Raw genomic sequence first — 20475 nt, 5'->3', positions numbered from 1 at the left:
AAGTGGAAAATGTAAGTAATAACCTCGGGCTTAATGGCTGCGTCTGTAACAGTACATTATATTTGATACTTTTCTCATTAATTTGGCATGCATAACCTTCATCTGCACAGTAGCCAACATAAATTTGGTTGAGTAAAATTATAATATTTGCCAGTTAATGTTGTGGAGAAAAAGTATCAAGTAGTAGACAATGGAAATACGCAAATTATACTTCGGTACAACATTTGAAGAAGTCGTCATATTTTAGTAAACACTTCAGCCAACCATCACAAAAAATAAAATCTCAGTCTTTTGGCTTCATGTGCATTAAATTAACCAAAAATAATGCTGACGTTCATTAATAGCCTTAAACAATGATATCAAAAGCCTGTTAAAGTTAAAAAATAGATTTTTTTTTTATTCAAAAATATTTTAGGACACTTCCAGTGACATGTCTACTAAACTTGATATAACAAGAGGAAAAGAAATGTGACCCAACTGTTTTTTCCTCCCCAAACAGAAAGTTAGAATAATACCACTGTGTGAGGCTGCTGTTCACAGGTGAGAATATAACACAGTGACACACAAACACACAATCTGGACGTTCTCTATGCAGTGAGCAAGACAACATGTTTACAAAACTCAAACCTTTTCTAAGCTACAAGTAACGAAAACACAAAGTGACCAACTTGTCTTGATCAGAGTATTTGTGACTTCTTTTGTAGAAGAAGCCTCTGTTTCCTTAGAAAAAGAGGAGATCTGGTTTCATGGCACTTTTTCTTTTATCTTTTTTTTTTTTTTTTTTTTTTTAAAAAACAAATCTGACCTCATTGTTGTGCCTGTGATTGTCAGTTTTTTGTTTGTTTTTCATTGGAAACATGCAAAATGGCTCTCATGACCCTGGAATTCAGTCCATGGAGATTCTCAATCCAGCCCCGACTGTGATCATTCGGCGTGGACAGCCACAGAGAGCTCTTTTCCCACCACCTTTCTGAAAGGCATTAACCATCATTTTTTGTCTCCAACACTGTGGGGTCTCACTCTGGTTTCGGCATCTTTGGTACGAAATCTTCTTCCTCGTCATCCGTGTCAAAAAATTCATCCTCAAAGAAAGACCCTCCAAAACCGTATTCCTGTGCGTGGACAGACGCCTCGTTTGGCATCAGGTGAGGCGATCCTTCAATAAAATCAGCAAACCTGTGGGATATTGTGATATAAGCAACACACAGCATTTTTCCTGCATGGAAGAATTTTTGATATAACCAAATTTTAATATGATGTTTCATTTACTCAAGCAGAAACATTGTAATTAATCAAATTGTCAGAACAGGAAAATGTATAGAATAAAAATCATGTTCAATGATGATATGTTTACTGTCATTCATAAACGCCCCCTAAAAGGCCAATTCTGAACCAGAAAAACCCTGACATACACACTAGTATTCACAACTAATGGACATAATTTGGCCACACTCGGTGAAAGACGTGATTAGTGAGTCGGAGTTATTTTGGATAACGTCCTTTTTAGAATCCTCAACACAAACCATGAGGGAATACAGTTTCCAAAGGGTGTACATGGTCTGTAGCAATGCTTAGGTAGGTGGTGTGTGTCAAAATAGCATCCACGTGGATGGCAGGACCCAAGGTTTCCCAGCAGAACATTGACTAAAGCATCACACTGCCTCCACTGGCTTGCCTTCTTCCCATAGTGCATCCTGGTACCATGTGTTCTCCAGGTAAGCGACACATACGCACCCAGCTATCCACGTGATGTAAAAACATGATTCATCAGACCAGGTCACCTTCTTTCACTGCCCCGTGGTCCAGTTCTGATGCTCATGTGCCCATTGTTGGCACTTTCAGTGGTGCACAGGGTTCAGCATGGGCACCCTGACTGGTCTGCAGCTATGCAGCCCCAGACGCAACCAACTGCGATACACTGTGTATTCTGACACCTTTCTATCACAACCAGCATTAACGTCTTCAGCAATTTGAGCAACAGTAGCTGGTCTGTTAGATCGTACCACATGGGCCATCCTTTGCTTCCCATGTGCATCAGTGAGCCTTGGCCACCCATGACCCTGTCGCTGGTTCACCACTGTTCCTTCCTAGGACCACGTTTGATAGATACTGACCGCTGCAGACCAGGAACACCCCACAAGAGCTGCAGTTTTGGAGATGCTCTGACCCAGTCATCTAGCCATCACAATTTGAAGTAGCTCAAATCCTTATGCCACTGGACCACCCATTTTTCCTGCTTCTAACACATCAACTCTGAGAGGAAAATGCTCACTTGCTGCCTAATATATCCAACTCACTAACAGCATCTGTGGGATGTGCTGGACAAACGAGTCCGATCCATGAAGGCCCCACCTCGCAACTTACAGGACTTAAAGGATCTGCTGCTTACATCTTGGTGTCAGATACCACAGCACACCTTTAGGGGTCTAGTGGAGTCCATACCTCGATGGGTCAGGGCTGTTTTGGCAGCAAAAGGGGGACCAACACAACATTAGGCAGTTGGTCATAATGTTCTCCCTGATTGATGCACATCGCTTAGAAATGTCTCTCTATTTCTGTTTGTGTTAAGGACAATTAAGGACATTACTATATATATATATATATATATATATATATATATATATATATATATATATATATATATATATATATATATATATATATATATAAGTAGAGTAAATTACAAAACCTACCTTTTTGGGGACTGAAGCCTGGACACTGCCTTCCATGGGCTGAACTCTGGGCTGTTGCAGTGTTTCCGCAGCTCCTCCAGAGCTCTGCGAGTCTCTTCCTCCCCCTGCTTCTGATACTCTTCCTCAGTCAAAAGGCGACGTGGCTCTGGCTTCCAGTACACAAACCTCCAGATTCTCCTGCGTAACAGAGTCAGTACTAAATGTTTAAAAAAATCCAATATTTGAGAAAATGTTCTACAACACAGAATGTAACTTTACTTCATGTTTCAGTAGTTCATAAATACTTCACAGCATCAAGACCATTCAATAAAAAAGTGTGTTTTTGTTTAATAAATTTGTGAGACAAATTGTTGTTTTTACCAAACACTCACATTATACTGCCTGAGACAAGAGCATAGATTTTCAGTTTATCCTAGCACAATACTCTTACGCCACCTTCTGTCAGCATTTTGAAAACACATACCTCCATGCAGAAACTGCCAGCATGATCGGGTATTCCAGATGTTTGGAGATCAAAGCTGCCACAATGATAGCGAAAGCAAGTTGCTGAATTTGAATTCCTAAATAAATCAGGAGCAGACCAAACAGCTGCAGCGTCCACGACAGGATGTTTATGCTCTTCTCATCCACCAGAGGACCATAGCGGTAACACACAGCAAAACTGATGAATCCCACCACCCCTATGTAACCTGAAGAAAAGCAGAAAAACAGAAATATTGACAACATATTTTCACAGAGGAGCTAAACTAGAGCACTGCTATATAACATAAAGCCTGCATGGTTCCAGTAATTTACAGCTGTAAAGGCTTTTGTTTGTTATACAGCTCTTCATGCAAAAATATGTGATGTTTTGATCCTCAGTGATTGAAATCGCAAGGTTCAAAGTGAGGCAAATGTTGCATTATATGATGATTTAATCATGCAGACTTTAAAAAGGGGCTACATACTAAAACAAAGACTCGTCAGTTTTGGTCAGCAGACTAATATGTACTGACAACTGTAACAGATACTTTTCACCTAAATGATTATTTATGTTTTATGACTGGTGACAAATATAGAGAATGGTTAACTTTGGACTACAAAAACAATTATTTTCATTATTCATTCATCCGTTAGTTATTTCCCAATTAAGTGATCGATCATTTTTGTCTATAAAATGTGAAATAATATGACAAAACAAATGTCAAAAATAGTGAAAATACCCACAGTAGTTTTCTAAGGGCCAAGGAAACACTTTTAAATTTGTTAGTTAAAAGCAGTCCAAAACCCAAAGTAATTCAATTCTTATTACAGAAGCCAAAAGAAAGCAGCAGATATTTGTGTTCATGAAGAGTCAGTACCTAATGCTGCATGCCAGTGCTCTCGCAGAATAATGCTGAGGTTCCTGCAGACAAGCTGGATGGCGTACACAGAGAATGACCAGCCACCAACTATCAGCACATAAAACGGGCTCTTCTGTATAAACGACAAACGCAAAGAACAAAAATCAAGCATTAGATTATAAAGACTGAATATGTAAAATAAGAGATATTTGAGGGTAATTAAATACCTCACCCTTGGCAAAAAGCGTGCCAGAATGAAAAAGAGGATGATTAGAGAGGCAATCATGCCTGTGCTCATGCCAGCAGAGTAGAAGAAAAGTTGACTCCTACATATGGGGGACAAAAACATAAAGAGTTATATAATTATAACTAACAGAATCCTGTTAAATCTAACAATGTAACAATGTTTATTCCAACTAAAATACCTGCTGAGAGAGTCTGCAAAGACAAACAACAATGTCCCAGCGAGGAATACCAAAAACAGATAGGTGTCAAACTCTGCAAGACAAAAATCCAACTCTGTGATGAATATGTAGTATCTGCCAACAACCAGCAAGTTAAATTTCTTATTTTGTTTTCCACTTACTGTGAAGGGGTTTGACAGTGTACTGAGTTTTTTCAGTAGGATCAACCTTGAAGCACGTCTTCTTGCTGAACAAGCTGATGTTAATAGTAGTTTCATTGTGCTTCTCGCGCAGCAAGCTCTGAAACCAGGCCCAGAGACTGAAGCGATCCAGCTCCTGCAGCTCCTCTTCACCTTCCACAGTTTCCACCTTAAACACTTTTGAACTCCACACTTTGACCTGTGAGAAATCTTCAGTTATTACAGACCTCAACAACTGAGTTTTACCTCAAGGAACTGATAAAAGTGATGGCTGTAAGATAAATATCTAATTACAAACGTAATTTTTGGCACTCTATCGCTGACAAATTTAATGCAATGCAATGTTAAGCTATAAACCACAAAACACCCTGTGTGAGAGAGATTAATTTTTTTTGTTTTTTTACAATATCTCATTATTTAATACTGAGTATAAGCAGAGTGGGCTTGGCTCGGCATCAATATTTGCACTTACCTGGATTTTTGTCCATGTTTGTTTCCATGTTGGCAAAATAGAGTTTTTGTAACAGAACCGGTTGGACCCTGACATGAGAAGCTCCTCTCCATCCTGCAGATCAATAACTGAATGTTTGCTACCTGGATTTGAGAAGCAGAGACATGTACCGTATGTCATATTAAGATTGCATCTCATCAAATTAGATAAACTCGTGACATGGACAGATTTAAAAGATGAAGTCCGTTGTCTCAACAGCATTCATTTCAGCCAAGTATTTACAGGATAACACTGGCAAGATTTTACATTTTTCTACTGTACTGCCAATAGATTCCAATAAAAGACAAAACCCAAACACTATACATCCATCCATCCCTCAGTAATTCTTCCTCACTCATCTCAAGTCAATGTGCACTGACGCCTCCTTAAGTCGTCGCATATTTATAGTTTCATTTTTAAAGGTTTAAAATCTTTGACATGTGTAACTTCTAGCAGACACTACTCAACATATATTTTTAAGGAATATTTTGACAAGCAATAAAATAAACCTTTCCAGCTCTCACGTGTATTTACAGCAGCAGGATGGTGTAAGTGAGTGTGAGTGGTAATACACATGTATTATTATTGTCTTCACACCCTGATTGCTGTGTGTACTGGCAGCTTCATGTCGGGCAAGTAGCTACAGACACAAAACAAGTTTCTGATCAGTGGCGCATTGCTTTCATAATTAATTACTAATGACATGAGGGCAAGGCAGCTAGTGAAGTCAGTTAACGATAGTGTTTTACAGATTTGTGCTCAGCTAAGCTGCAACTGCAAAACAAATAATAATAATAAATCTGTCACATACAGGCAGAGCTTCCGAGAACACCGGACACTAACCGAGCTATTAGGATTTGAAAAAGTAAAGCAACAAAGGCTTAACATGACCTAACTTGTGTACAGTTTCACTGCCTCAAACACATGCTAGCAGAAATTAGCCTGAGCAAAGCTTATCAGAAATTCGTCTAATATAACTTAAGGTCTGTGTTTTTGCTTCGTAGCAGTGCTTCTTACCCGTATCCTGGTGTGAGAATTGAGGTAAATAGATTAGGAGCACCATTAAAAGCATTAATTTAGCACTTGTGGAGATGTAACCGTTTACCATTTTCATGCATCCCGCCATGATAATTCTACCCCAGCCCTCCTCTAATGTCTTGTCCCGCCCCTTCCGTCTCTTGCCACTGCGATGAGTTACAGGCTCAACAGCCAATCACAACAACGTGCGGAATGTCGTCATTTTCGCCTTACGTTTAACGTCTCTCCAGCACTTATTATTCATTAACAATTCTTCTTCTCATTAAATAATAACAATTCTTCTTCTTATTATTATTATCAATAATAATAATTATATACGCTTTTATCAATATTAACTAATAATAATTATATACACAGTTGCTATTCTTATTAGTAGTAGTACTATAATAAGAAGGGCTGCACAGTGGCGTAGTGGTTAGCACTTTCGCCTTGCAGCGAGAAGGTCCCTGGATCTTTCTGCATGGAGTTTGCATGTTCTCCCTGTGCATGCGTGGGTTTTCTCCGGGTACTCCGGCTTCCTCCCACAGTCCAAAAATATGCTGAGGTTAATTGATCATTCTAAATTGCCCGTAGGTGTGAATGTGTGAGTGCTTGTTTGTCCTTATATGTAGCCCTGTGACAGACTGGCAACCTGTCTAGGGTGTCCCCTGCCTTCGCCCGAGTCAGCTGGGATAGACTCCAGCCCCCCCCCCCCGCGACCCTAGTGAGGATTAAGCGGTGTATAGATAATGGATGGATGGACTATAATAAGAATATCGGAAAAATACCAATAATAATAATCATCAGAATCATAATCACAATCACAGTCATAGAATACATGGTCATGTGAATAAAAAGAAGTGATGAGAGTCACAACTGTCACAAAGAGGAAAGTTTTAGTAAGAGGCTTAGTGTATCTGACTAGGCAGAAAGTTCCTGTTTCCAAAAGGCCAATCACCTTTGGTCACAAACAGTGACTAAAGAAAAACAGGAAGGGCTTCAGATCAAGAAGTAAGGTTCTTTGACGTCATCAGAGTAAGTAATAACATCTTAAAATCAATTTGAAGACAGGGAGCCAGTGTAGGGAGGCAACCACGGAGGTGATGTGATTATGCTTCTTTGTCTCTGTAATGTCTCTGTAACGAGATGAGCAGTAGCATTACCCACTTGAAAGAATAGAGGAAAATGAGCAGTGATATACCTGCTTGTGAGTGGTTTCATTAATTTTCTCTGGCACAAGCTCCTGACCCATATAGTGACAGCTGCTCTTGTGCTTTTCACTCAAATAAAAAATGCATTAATACAGTATATAAACCAGCACAAGTGAATGGGTAAATAAACACCCCATATGCCACAATGACAAGTCTCAGTATTAATACCGCATGCACTGGAAAAGCTTCAGTCTCCTGACGTTCAATCCTCCATATTCTTCTCTGTGAATGTTTGCTTCAGAGACATATCAGCTGTGACGTCAATCAGTAACTCCTTTGGTTCATCTTACCTTCACCTCAACTATGTCTCTGCGGCAGGATCTATGATCCACTCTTCTGTACCAGACATTGCTGCTTTTCAGGATAATACTCACACAACTGCATGTGCATCCACTGAGATAAGCCCTGACACATTGTTCTGCACTGCTGTGAAAATCCTCCAGCAATCTGCCAATGTTTGAACTCTTTGGAAGGACTTTGTAACCATTTCCCAGCCTCATGCAAATAGACTAATTTTGATTACACTTGGGAAAGATAAGATGTAGTAGAGCACAGCACTGTAGTGTAAATTTTATGATAATACAATAATCTAGAAATATATGTTTACCTCACTCTATGTGATTGTTGAGCTGTCACAGAAATTTTGAAGTGTTCCAGTCACAGCTGATGGAAATGGTCCAAATCTTCAACCCTATTGTAAGCTCTGTTAGGCTGAGCAGTTTATTTGTTCAACATCAAAGTAATTTACATAAGATGCAGTATAAGACAGGATATAAAAGAAACAAAGCAACACAAAAAGAGAGTTCTAAAGGAGAAAAAGAAAACATGGGATAGAATAAGCTACAAGACCAATTATTCATGAAAATAGCTGAATATTACATTGATTTATTGAGTATTCTTTTATCAAATGTTATAGTTACTGATACATACAACAAAGGTTGTAGTTTGACATTGGTACAGTAAGTAAATATGCTGACAGATATGAAGACTCCTAAAGATTAGGTTTAGGTTCACCAGCGGTTCTGACCTACAAAAACACAGTGATACGTCTAAGTATTAGGGCTGCTTACAAATCCTGGTGTTTCATGGTAAGAAAAGTTCCAAACAGCTGAGAGGCAACATTGCAACCCCATTATTCCTAGTGTGACATGTGAAACACATAGCACCCTCTAGTGGACAGATGGATGTCTGTACACTGAGAGTTTCAAGAGATAAACCAAAACACCTTGTGCATATATTGCTACACTGTGTGTTGTGGTGATTTCTCCTGGTACTGCTTACACCAGAATCTTGTTAAAATTGTTGCACTTGATTGTTTGATTGTTTTTAGTAACGCCCAGGCCTTTCCTGTTATTCAGAAGTTCAAAACAACTTTAGCACCTGATTATTTCACAGTTAAAAACAGGCAGCTTGATCACCAAACCAACAGTGACACTGACACCTGTATACTGAAGTCAAATTCATGCAGCCAAGAGGGAAAGCAGAAAATATAAATGATTTATTTGATTTGACAACCCTCACAAAAGCCACCTAATTTTTTAGCTTTGCCAGCAGCAAGATAGTGTGGATGGTAATGTCAGTAATCCCGATTTATCCACAACAATCTGCTTAATTGTCTTGAAATCTGGTGCAGATATTCATGTTCCCTTCAGGATGAACTTTAATATCTTTTTCAGTAGTGTTAAGTTATTTTTTATTTCAGTTATTAATAATGGCTGTACAACTGACACCCCAATCAGCAAGGCAATGCAGATTCATTTCTACAGCACATTTTACACACAAAGGCAAATCACAGTGCTTTACATTAAAATGATTCAAATAAAAAGACAAACGGTGCAAAAACACTACAATTTAAATAAAAAATTTAAGATTTTAGGATAAAGTATAAAATAAATGAAAGCTTTAGTAGGCAGCTTTAGTAAACAAAGCCTCAGCTTAATTTGTGTCTGATGCTTCTTTGCAAATCTTACAGTGTAAACATCCATCCATCCATCCATTATCTACACACCCTCTAATCCTCATTAGGGTTGCGGGGGGGCTGGAATCTATCCCAGCTGACTTAGGGTGACGGCAGGGGATACCCTGGTCAGGTCGCCAGTCTATCACAGATGATGTAAACATGCTAAATCAAGATTGTTAACATGATAAATATATTACCTGACTTCTAGTGGCACATAAACACTATCGCTTCAGAGCATGTTGGCACGCTGATTTAACATTTAGTTGAAAGCATCACAGTGCCTCAGTGCTCCCTCACAGAGCTGCTGTCATAGCTGCAGACTCCTATTACATATGAACCACAGGTCTGACCTACTGGCCTATGTGGTGTACAGCGCTGCCTTTGGCTAAACGGCTGAGCCACATGACACTGCATTGCAGCTGTGTTGTCACTGTGGTCCAGCAACTCACAGATTGTGACAGCTTTTGAGCTTGTGTGCAGCAGTCAAGCAGTCAGAGTGCAGAGTTTAGAACAACAGACTAGTGAAGCAATGAGCACTTGTGCTAAAAAAAACTTCCAAATAAAGTGTATCACTTGTTTATGTTCATAGTATGTCTTCTTCTTCTTTCATATTTTACAATAAACTAGGTCAAGCTGATATTACCAGTTTATAATGGTCTGCTCAGGCATGTGGGTCACTCAGGTGTTTGTTTTTTGATACGCTGTCACACTGTAAGTGTTACAGGCTACAGTGGAGCCAGCTGAGGTGAGTCATTCTGTCCACTCCTTTCACCTTAACAGTGGCAACGTGAGAACCATGCAGTATGAGTAAGAGATCCCTGAGCAGGTCCTGCCGTGAAAATGTGACGTTTCAATACAGAATTCTTTCATAATCTTCATAAAGACTTGTGATTTCAACCACAAGACCATATATGAAAAACAAGCTCACTTTGTTAAGTCTTAGATGCCAGTTTGTGTAGAGACTGGTTCTTTGTCAGAATGATTTCAAGGCTTAAAAGTAAAGCAGGGTGTTCATCTATCATCTTATTTCAACCTGAAAGCTTGTTTAAAATTGTTGTGACATTGCGTGGTCACAGTCAGTGGTAAGTATTCAGACACCTTACTTCAGTTATTTTACCAACAGAACAACTCAGCAATGTAAAAATGCTCCATTACAGGTAAAAGTCCTGCATGAGAAATCTTTCTTAAATAAAAGTAAATGAGTGACAAAATGTGGTCAGAGTATGAAAGCACTGGAAGCCCAAAAATTGGAAACCACCTGTTTAATCTTTAAGTATGTGTTATATTTTACCGACTTATTATATTATCTATTGTGTACAATCTTTGTCTTAAAAGTAACTGAAGCTGTCAGATAAATGTAGTGGAGCAGGGAGCATAAGATTACCCTCTGAAATGTAGTGGAGTGGAAATATAAAGTAGCATAAATGTAGTCTTTAACTTTATACCACTGGTCACACTGCCATTTTAATTCTAAGAAAATATTGCTCAAGGAGGCAGTTATTCAGCAGCTCAAGGATGTTCCTCAATGTGTAAAAGAGGAAACTGATGAGAAATGTGGTTTCTTACACACAAACCTTTGGCACTGTGTATCATATCCGAACACTCGCAACATTATTTGAATGACCATTAAAGGGTGTTCTTTTTAAGACATGACTGAATGTAAGTGGGAATAGATGTAAATAATCACATGTACTGCCACTATGAGTAGGTGCGCAAAGAAGACTTTACATGACAGCTCCATTATTTGGTTAAATATCCAAAAACCAAGTAGCTGTGTTCTGTACAATAACTGGCCTTACTAATGGGGTTAACATGGCCGCATCTGTGTGTATGTACAATGCGAGCAAAATCTAAATGAAAGGTCGTGGTACTAGATTCTTGACACATCACCTCTTTGCTACTCTTAGATCTTACAGTGATCCAGCACATGCACAACTACCACTTGCTAATAAGGCATCCTTCATAAAGCAGCACTGATAGAACTTTTAAAGGGACATGTAAATAGTATCATAAGGTTATTTTTTTTAGTCAGTGTGACCATTTATCCAGCGATTCAGGAGGATCCAGACAGAATTTTATCACCATACAAAAGAAAAAACACCAAAGTTGTTTTTTGCCCCACTATTTGATAACTCTAAATGTGCTCTTACTATTGCTTTTCAACTGATTTATTAGAAAGTGGTACTTGAATTTCTGGACAAAGTTGCAGCTGACACAAATTGACACTGAAACCACATATTATCTATTCTGATCTATACTGAGTTAAACTAAATTAATTGATTAATGAAGTTGATGATCTGAATTTGAAGAAATTGGCAGCTGTAGTTTAACAAAATTTATAGGAATATAACATTTCTTAATTTTTTAAAAAGAAATTTTACAAAATAGTTTGGTTGTATTACTTTATCAGGTCAACTGGCAAAAGATGGATTTAGGGGGCCAATCTGAAAATTGGAAAAAAGGCTTTCTATATAGAAAACCGCAGAGAAAACAACCGAACCCTTTCTTGTTCGATATTAGTTTCCCCTTACCTTTACCTGACCGCAACTATACAATAGCCATAACTAGTTCTTATTCTCACACTGAATGATCACCTGACCGGAACCACCAGTTATTATAAGAATATGATAGGTAGGGGTGGTGTGTTTAACGAGGAGTCCTGAAGGCAACAAGTAAAGTTAAGGTCGACGGGAGGAGAAAAGAGGAGCAGCAGAAGGAGGAGTGATTATAAACGACTGAAGTTAGTCTGAAACTTCGACACATCGTCGTCTTCTGCCGTTATCGCAAGATTTTAAGGACTTCTTCACACAGGTAGGTAGCAAAACACCGCCAAAATAACTTTATTCGCGTTATGCCAACTGTTTTCAGTCCGTTAATTTAATTTTCTTTTCAAATTGATCGATTAACGGCTCCGTCGTACTTTACACGCACACAAAAAAATGTCGTCAAAATGAAGATAATTCGTTTTTTGACAGTTTTTCAACTTAAAAGGTTTAGTTGTTTGTGTTTATGTAAGATTTAACTTAGTTGTCAAACTAACAAATTCAATAATGTGGTCGCGGCGGTTGATAGAAGCTAATTTGGCCTGAGACAAAGCTGGTATTGTTGCTAGCGGTGTTTAACGGTCCGGAACAGAGACCGACGGGATCCGTTTGTTCCTCAAAACATCTTCTTTAATCACTTCAGTATAAATTATACAGTACTACGCAGTTCTTAACCTCTAACCTGACCTACTTTATTGAATTTATAGGACCGCTCCTCCCTTTTTACGGCCTTTTAATCTTTGATTTGTCACTAGTTTATGCATCTGTGCCACCGCCTGAACTGTAAAATACATTCAGTCGAACAGTTAGTGGGAAAATGTGTAGTTCACTGATCTGTTTGTCGTGAAATTTAAAGTTGTCATAAGGCCCTTTATAACATAAAGCTAGCACAGACAATTTCCTGTTGTAAAGAGTCAGATTTTCCTCTGTCCTGCTGCTCATATTACAGCTGATGTAATGTTCATATGATTCAACCGTAAAATAGCGAATGAAATGTACAAAACTTTGTTTGACCTCTTTTTCAAATCCAGGAAATTGATTCTCATCAACCATGGCTGTAGAAGGGGGCATGAAATGTGTCAAGTTTCTACTGTTCTTTTTCAACTTCATTTTCTGGGTGAGTAGCAGCAGACCTCGTCTTTTAAATGTTTGCTAAACAAAAAGGCACCAGCATGGATGTGGAAAGCACCTAAAGTAATCTACCGAGTAGTGATGAGATACTGAGGTGGCCAAAATGAAAGCATTAAGGGAACAGAAAATGAAGGGCAGCCAGATTGTGTTGTTTAGTGTGGGTTCTGTTATGAAGAAAGTCAGCTTATCTTTTTGGCAGTCTCAAGTGTTTTCACTGCTCTGCTTGATTTGCGACATTTCTCCTTTTTGCCAGCCCTGTGACTTTGAGCATGAAAAATGGCTTTGTTATGGCTTTAGCGATATCATGCAGCATCATCTGTAAAACCAGCTGATGAACACATAATCACTAACTTATGGAACCCACTGTTGATTTAGTCTTCCTGAACTTTTCTAGACTGACTCATGTATTGGTTTATCAGATGATGTCCTGACTAATTGTTTCCTGGATGTGGTCAGGTTGTAGTTTCTTCATTGTTTGTTTAAAGTTTCTAGCGTGTGGGGTGGTAATGATGGAATGTGAATCTTATGACCGGATTTCAGAGTGTAACAGGATCATGTGACTCTGTCGGATCAACGTGCTTTCATTTTTTTCACCAACACGATGCCACTTAAAGCTTTAAACATTTGTGTTTGAACATTGAACTCTGACTTCAGTCAGACAGTAATGCAACAAGGACATAGTGTGCCTTTTTCTATTTTTTATATATAGCTGGGAGTCACCAATCGTAATGTCGCTCTGTGGAAACACAATGACAATAAAGATTCTTGATTCTTGAAAAGAGGAAGTGAAGAATGACAACACTGTGTTGGTAACACGTTAAGTCCCTTGATTTAACATTCATTAACATGCACAGGTTAGTAGCACAGTTGAATGTAGGTGTAACCACAAATTAGGTCATTTATGTGTTTATTTATACACAGCATTTGTCAGCAACCATATATGATTACTATGTTGTTATTCATTATGTGTATATACACTAACATCCACTGATGGGAGCCCAGAGGAAGAATTAAAGTGGTTCACAGGTATTATACTGTGTTGTAAACTGTTTTTTGATTGTTTTTACACTGTCAACAAATGGTGAATTGGTGGACTTCAAGTTTTAGCTCCGTATTTATTCTCTCCACTCACTGCACATTTTACGACTGCAGTTATGGATAGATAGATAGATAGATAGATAGATAGATAGATAGATAGATAGATAGATAGATAGATAGATAGATAGATAGATAGATAGATAGCTACTTCATTAATCCCGAGGGAAACTCAAGTGTTCAGCAGCTTACACACAACAACATAAACAAAAAGGCTGGTATGCAATTACTAATGGTAACACTTTATTTTGATCCCCTCTATTAAGCACCAGTAAACTGACTTTATTATATAATACAGGTTCACAACATACTGTCAGGTAGTTTTTTAGTAGATGTAAGTGTTTACTGATCTGAAACTCCTGTTGTGAAGCATCCATAAGTGTAGGCTAGTGTGTAAACCATTGTGCAATTTTTAAAATAGGGTTATTAACAGGTTGTTAAATAGGGTTAATTTTTAGGCACAATTTGTTTTTTATTCATATTTTATACTGTTGTGGGATTTATGTGAGCTTCTTGGCTCTGTTTGCTTGCCTTGTTCACTCCTTCATGTTTTCCTACATCAACTATTAGCTATTTGACTCGGGCTCAAATATTTACATTGGTGGAGCAACAAGGTGAGGTCTTCAACAGCAGCCACGGCTTAACATGGATCACATAACAGAGAAGGCTGTTAATGGATAGCCTGACATTAAGGCTACGTAGGTAGCAGGTTTTCATACTGACACAGTGACAATTATCTTAATTTTACTTTGAAATATTAAAAATTTGAAAACATAGTACTGCATCCAATTTGAATAGGAGCTGTTATTCCTGTGGCTTCTGTTCTTTTATTCAAAGCTTCATTACTGTTCTGCTTTTTAACAGATTACGTGCAGAAATAAAGAGTTACTCGTGACTTGGGACAGAATCTTGTATTATAAAGCTAATGATTAATTTATGCCTGTATCTGCTGCTACTTTCTGTCATGGTATGCTTGTTTTTATGTATAGTAAGAGTGATAAAAAATAATCTTAATCTAATTCTGATTCACAAATTACACATAAAGTTATCAGTAGAGCTGAAATGATTAGTTTATTGATATATAAACAGAAAGTTAATGTAGTTATCTTAATAGTACATATATACATTTTAATGCAAAAACACAAAATATCTGTGGAAATAAAACCAACAAATGTTTGGAATTTCTGCTTTAAAAATTACTCAACTGATCACTTAATTGTCAAAAAATAGTTTTCTACTGACCAATTACTTGTTTCAGGTCTATGTTTAGTAAGACAACTTGGGCCGTGAGAAATTATAAATACAAGGATATTTTTTGCATTTGCTGACATGTTAAAGATTGAGTTAGTCATTATTAGCTGTTGTAGCTGTTTATCAGTATGTTGTGCTCAACATAACACTTAAGTGAAAAGAGCCATTTTCACTTTATTGTTTTATGATTTTTTTACAGCCCTGACTGTTCAGATGAGAAGAGTTTTTTCATTTTGAGAAATTAAACTGAAATTTGATATTAAGTGTTTATGCTGCAGTCAGTTTGTCCATTAAGGCCTGTTTAATGTCCTGTAAGAGGGTAAATATATTTTCAGACCTCATGGAGTCACAGCCAAGTTAAGTGGTTGTAACGACTGAGACTAATGATTACATTTACTTTCATAGATTTATCTTAAAGGATGCTTTTATTAATGGAATTGTTTGCCCTCTAATGTATCAGAAAATACCAGATACACCATTACAATGCAGAATATCTTCACAAATGAGAAATTGCAACTACAGTAGATAGTTTTTTTTTGTTTGAAAAATGACAAAATAAATAGATTATCAGAATAGCTGCAGATTATTTCTATCTTTACTGATTGTGTCAGCTCTAGCGTTTGAATTTTAATTTAATTTTAATCAGACGCCAGCGTAAATCCCACTACAGTTTGTAGCCGCGTTTTGACTGGGCTGGACACTCTTTGATTAAGATAAAGATACTTTATTAATTTAGGCGAAATTCAGATAAGTACCATAAAAATAAATGGGAGTGCAATTCTCTGATATTTACTTAAGAACTAGTGCATCCCAGCTGATCATGGTCACACAGTTCAACCACACAATGTTTGGAAAAGGTCTAATAAACATCTCTTGTTACCCCACCCAGAACAGTGACACATGATTATTATGGTTTATTATCTGATGATTTTCCATCAGCATTCAGGAACTGAAGACAGTTTCCACTTCCCTCTGTCTATTTAGCATAGATGCTTACTCATTTTGCTTACACATGTTGTGAGGATATATTCACTAATTTTGACATAAAGTGTATTGTATTAGAATCATGTACTCCTCATTTAATTACGTCTGAATGTGACAGTCGGTCTGAAAGGTGACAAATAAAACTACAGAAATTCAAAGTTAGGGTAAAGGGTTTTCAATGACAAAAAAATTGAAATGTCTCAGCACCTTTTAATGAATTGTCAGGAAATTTTGCAGACATTCATGGTCCCAAGAAGATTTATCCTATTGACTTCGGAGATCCCCTGACTTTTGCATTCAGCATCACCAGCAAATTTTCAAGTCAGTTATGTCTCTCATGAAAGACATCAAATTTTCACTTACAATAAACAATCAAACCTGGAAATTTAAATTTTTTATCTGAATTTTTTAACCTGTGATAAACAGGAGAAAGAAAAAATATATGTATTTGAGATGAAAAAAATGTGAGATTACCCTCTGGAAATGAAGGCCGATCTAACCACATGAATTCAGGTTGTAGTCAAATACATCAAAATAGTAAGTAAAGGTATCAACACTGCAGTACATAATATTAAGTATTGTACTAGAAATTCCCTTACTAAAATGTGTTTCTTAGGCCTTTCTTCACATCCATAGAAGTATCATGTAATCAGATAAGACAAACAATTCCCCTTTATGCTCAGATCAAAAAAATACACCTCTATTACCAAAATTAAAATTATCCTATTAATTCCACACTCAGCTAATCTCTCTCTCTGTCCTCCTTTTCCTGCAGTTATGTGGCCTGGCATTGATTGTCGTGGGAATCCTGGTTCAGGTGTCTCTGACCAAGACCTTCATGATCAATGATGTATCGACCTCAGGAGCTCCTATTGTGGTCATCATTGTCGGTGCGGTGATTTTCTTCATTGCCTTCTTTGGCTGCTGCGGAGCCTGGCAAGAAAACTACTGCATGGTCACCACGGTAATTAATACAGCAGGGCGTCTGTTACAACCACAAAATAACAAAACGGTTTCTTTGGTTTTGCTGTGTGGAACTCTGTGGTACAAATTAATACATATTGCTTGTGTATAATATAGAATATAAAATTATTAGTTAATAGGTCACTTGTTTAATTTCTGTTTTCCCCAGTTTGCCATCCTTCTGTCGCTGATCTGCATTGTTGAGATTGCAGCAGCAATCACTGGTTATGTCTACAGAAAGAAGGTGAGTATAGAATTTTAGCTTAGCGTGTTATATAAGACCCAGCAAAAGGACGTGGTTTAACTTTAGCTGCCATGTTGTGTCTCTCTTGTAGGTCTCCGCTGTCGTCCAGGATAGCCTCACTGAAATGATTACCAATTACAAAAATGGAACAGATAAATTCAGACTCTCTGTGGATAAGCTGCAGGAGGATGTAAGTTCAGTATAAACTGCCCACTCTGTTTACTTAGTCTGACAACACCTTCTCATAACATTGCTGCATCCTGTTGGCTGGTCCTGCTTTACATCACATTATTCTTTGCACCATCTGTTGACACAGGTTATATCCTTTTACAGTACATGCCAAATCTCATAAGTGTTTTCCATTTGACTCATTCACGTTTCCAGTTGAAATGCTGCGGTGTGAACAGCTCTGCTGACTGGAGAAACTTTGCCCCTGATGGAAACACAGTGCCTGACTCATGCTGCAGAAATGTCACTGCAAACTGTGGAGTAGGAGCCATGATGGACGCTGCCAAAGTGTACACAGAAGTAAGCACCCAATACTCGATGCTCGCATAATCAGTGAACAAGTTATGTTCCTATCAACTTATTGCTGGAAAAGGTCAACCATCTCCCAAGCTAAAGAGACATAGTTACCGGAGATCAAACAGGAGCCAAATGGAATGTGAATATTACACAGGAACATGACTGAACAGGTGCAATAATGGTGCTCTCTTTCAAAAAGATGCACAGACACATACATGGGAGGTCCAGTGGGGAAGCTGGTCTAAACATGGTCTAACACCTCTCTGGGGTATAGCCAGCCCCAAACTATAAAGGCTGTTTGTTTCTGTGTTTCTTTATGACAAGCAGTGAAGTAGTATGTGCTTATGTACAGTCCGACATATAAAGCATAAGGTACTTCTTTACTGGTTTCAGAATAATACGTAATCACACTTTCGGCAGTTTGCCATCATCATTGAACACCAGACTTTAATGTAGTGACACGGGGGAAAGTTGCCCCCCTCGATACTACACTGCATTTAGGGTTTAAATACAAGACTCTAAATATCAAGGTTGCCATATACTGTACAGACTCTAAAACTCATATGCAGCTTGAATTGAATTGAAGTAAATGTTTTACCTTAAGGCAACCAATCTCCCAAAGAAAATGTCAGCCAATGAAATGTTCAGATTGATTGCTAATTGTTTCTATTTTTCACTTAAGGGTTGTCGTGGCATTGTGGAAGAACTCCTGCAGAAAAACATCCTGTGGGTGATCGTTGCAGCTCTTGTTATTGCCTTCCTGCAGGTAAGCAACATCAAAAGTATATTGCATTAGAAAACACCTTGTGGTGAGTCTCTATTCTGACTACCACACACTCTTAATTACTGTAACAGCAAATATTCACAACGCATTTGAGAAGAACAAAAACAGATGAGGGCTGTTGATCATCAGTCCACTAGATTTATTGTGCACCACACAGACGGTAGCCTATAAGAAACAGAGCTGGTCTTGAGGTCAACTCGCCTTGTCCCAGAAAGCATCAACTAAAATAAGATTCTTTATCCTGCCCAGCCTGTGTCCTAGGTCTCCCCAAAGAATGCTTATCCCTGATTCTCACCAGCTGTTATGAGCTGGATCTGATCGTCTTTGCAGGCTTTTGTTTACGTTCAAACCCAATCTTTGTTTTTGGTACATCTTGTCATTTGAATGCTGAGGTCGGAAGAATGTCTCCTACCAAGTGCAATGACGCATCGAAGGCTCACAGAAAATCCTCATCAGATTCCTTAACAATTCATTTTTTATCAAGCGTCTTACATTTCGCAGACCCTTGAGTGTTAATGCCATTTATACGGATAGTTATTTTTAAAATACTGTCTGTTGTGTTACATTTTGTTGTCATGTCCAGTGGTTTCATCTTGCTTCTGTTCTCTAAACGTTTCTTAGCTTTGGAAAAGTGTTACAGGATATAAATAAAAATATTTTCTTTATTTGTGTCAGTTAAGAGCAATTCATGCAAAAACAATTATGGAGTTGTATTGCAGAAACCCTGATGCCAGTATTCTCTCCTTTCAGATAATGGGCATCGTGTTTGCCTGCTGCTTGATGAGAGGCATCCGCAGCGGCTATGAAGTCATGTGATTCACACCTGAGTAGGAGTTGACTGTTCAGGTCACACTTCCAGGGAGGTTTATTTGGAGTCTTGTAATATGTTCATCTTATATTTCCCATACAATGCACAGAACAATATATTTTTTCCCATTTACTGATTTTAGAGTTTTTTCATAGGTTATTATCTCTGCTTTAATACTGGAATTGCATAGAAATGGAAAATAGTAGAAAAGATTTATGTTCAGCAAGCTGTTAGTGTCTGTATGTTCTTGGTTATGGGAAATTTCGTTTCAAATAGTCAGACCTTTCTCCCGCGGTGGAGAATGGTCTGGCTGCACGTTCATTATTCTGCCATCGGTTGAGAAAACGCTCTGACTCATATGTACTTCTTTAAAGCAATCACAATTTACTTGGGCAGTACTAAGCCCAGCATGCAGCTACTGCAAAATAGCAACAGGGGAATAATTTTGTTGGAACATTTGCAGACAGGAAGGTGAGCACTGTCTATGAATTGGGAAGTTTGTTGAAAAAAAGCAAACAGGGCTCTTTCCTGCAGTCCAAATCTTCAGCAACACTTTTCAACAAGGCGGTTGCTATCTTCAAGGTTTTTGTTTCCCAGAGCAAAGGCGATTTTAAAAACAGTTACATGCGGAAGGAGAGGAGAAAGTCACTCGAGATGCATGAAGGAAACAGCAGGCTTATACTCGAGGTGTAGATCCAGTGAATCTGACTACAGGGAATTCTGACATCTCTGTTTTTGTGCTTGTTCTGTTCCAGACCTAAACTGTTTTGGTGTTGACTTTTTATGTTTTTTGCTGGTTTGCAGTTTCTGTTTTTAATAAAGACTTTAAATTATATCTGTGTTTTCTGTA

At 38.0% G+C, this 20475-nt stretch overlaps 2 protein-coding genes across 2 annotated transcripts; one reads left to right on the top strand and one right to left on the bottom strand.

Moving 5' to 3' along the window:
- Nucleotides 1-370: 370 nt before the first annotated feature.
- On the bottom strand, nucleotides 371-6257 carry nemp1 (nuclear envelope integral membrane protein 1). The gene is made up of 9 exons (XM_023292373.3): nucleotides 6127-6257; nucleotides 5092-5213; nucleotides 4602-4818; nucleotides 4441-4513; nucleotides 4248-4341; nucleotides 4034-4148; nucleotides 3157-3382; nucleotides 2694-2870; nucleotides 371-1176 (listed from the first exon to the last, which is right to left on the bottom strand). Exons 1-9 carry the CDS (start codon nucleotides 6233-6235, stop codon nucleotides 1017-1019), a joined length of 1293 nt encoding a protein of 430 aa, XP_023148141.1. The 5' UTR covers nucleotides 6236-6257; the 3' UTR covers nucleotides 371-1016.
- A 5695-nt stretch (nucleotides 6258-11952) lies between these two features.
- cd63 (CD63 molecule) lies at nucleotides 11953-20458 on the top strand. Its single transcript, XM_023290435.2, has 8 exons — nucleotides 11953-12108; nucleotides 12872-12957; nucleotides 17077-17265; nucleotides 17434-17508; nucleotides 17600-17698; nucleotides 17893-18036; nucleotides 18716-18799; nucleotides 19568-20458. Exons 2-8 carry the CDS (start codon nucleotides 12892-12894, stop codon nucleotides 19631-19633), a joined length of 723 nt encoding a protein of 240 aa, XP_023146203.1. The 5' UTR covers nucleotides 11953-12108; nucleotides 12872-12891; the 3' UTR covers nucleotides 19634-20458.
- The last annotated feature ends 17 nt before the right edge of the window (nucleotides 20459-20475 follow it).

This window comes from Amphiprion ocellaris, chromosome 8 (genome assembly GCF_022539595.1).
Source record: "Amphiprion ocellaris isolate individual 3 ecotype Okinawa chromosome 8, ASM2253959v1, whole genome shotgun sequence".
NCBI classification, from domain to species: domain Eukaryota; kingdom Metazoa; phylum Chordata; class Actinopteri; family Pomacentridae; genus Amphiprion; species Amphiprion ocellaris.
The sequence above is the reverse complement of the archived record's forward strand: the minus strand, read 5'-3'. Positions and strand labels throughout refer to the sequence as shown.

Excerpts from the sequence above, each read along its gene's own strand:
- nemp1 (XM_023292373.3), bottom strand. The coding sequence starts at position 6,235 with ATGGCGGGATGCATGAAAATGGTAAACGGTTACATCTCCACAAGTGCT. Across the intron at positions 4,342-4,440 it reads TTTGCAGACTCTCTCAGCAG|GAGTCAACTTTTCTTCTACT; the intron begins GTATTTTAGTTG and ends CCCCATATGTAG. Across the intron at positions 3,383-4,033 it reads GCACTGGCATGCAGCATTAG|GTTACATAGGGGTGGTGGGA; the intron begins GTACTGACTCTT and ends GCTTTTCTTCAG.
- cd63 (XM_023290435.2), top strand. The coding sequence starts at position 12,892 with ATGGCTGTAGAAGGGGGCATGAAATGTGTCAAGTTTCTACTGTTCTTT. Across the intron at positions 17,699-17,892 it reads TGGATAAGCTGCAGGAGGAT|TTGAAATGCTGCGGTGTGAA; the intron begins GTAAGTTCAGTA and ends TCACGTTTCCAG. Across the intron at positions 18,037-18,715 it reads CTGCCAAAGTGTACACAGAA|GGTTGTCGTGGCATTGTGGA; the intron begins GTAAGCACCCAA and ends TTTTCACTTAAG.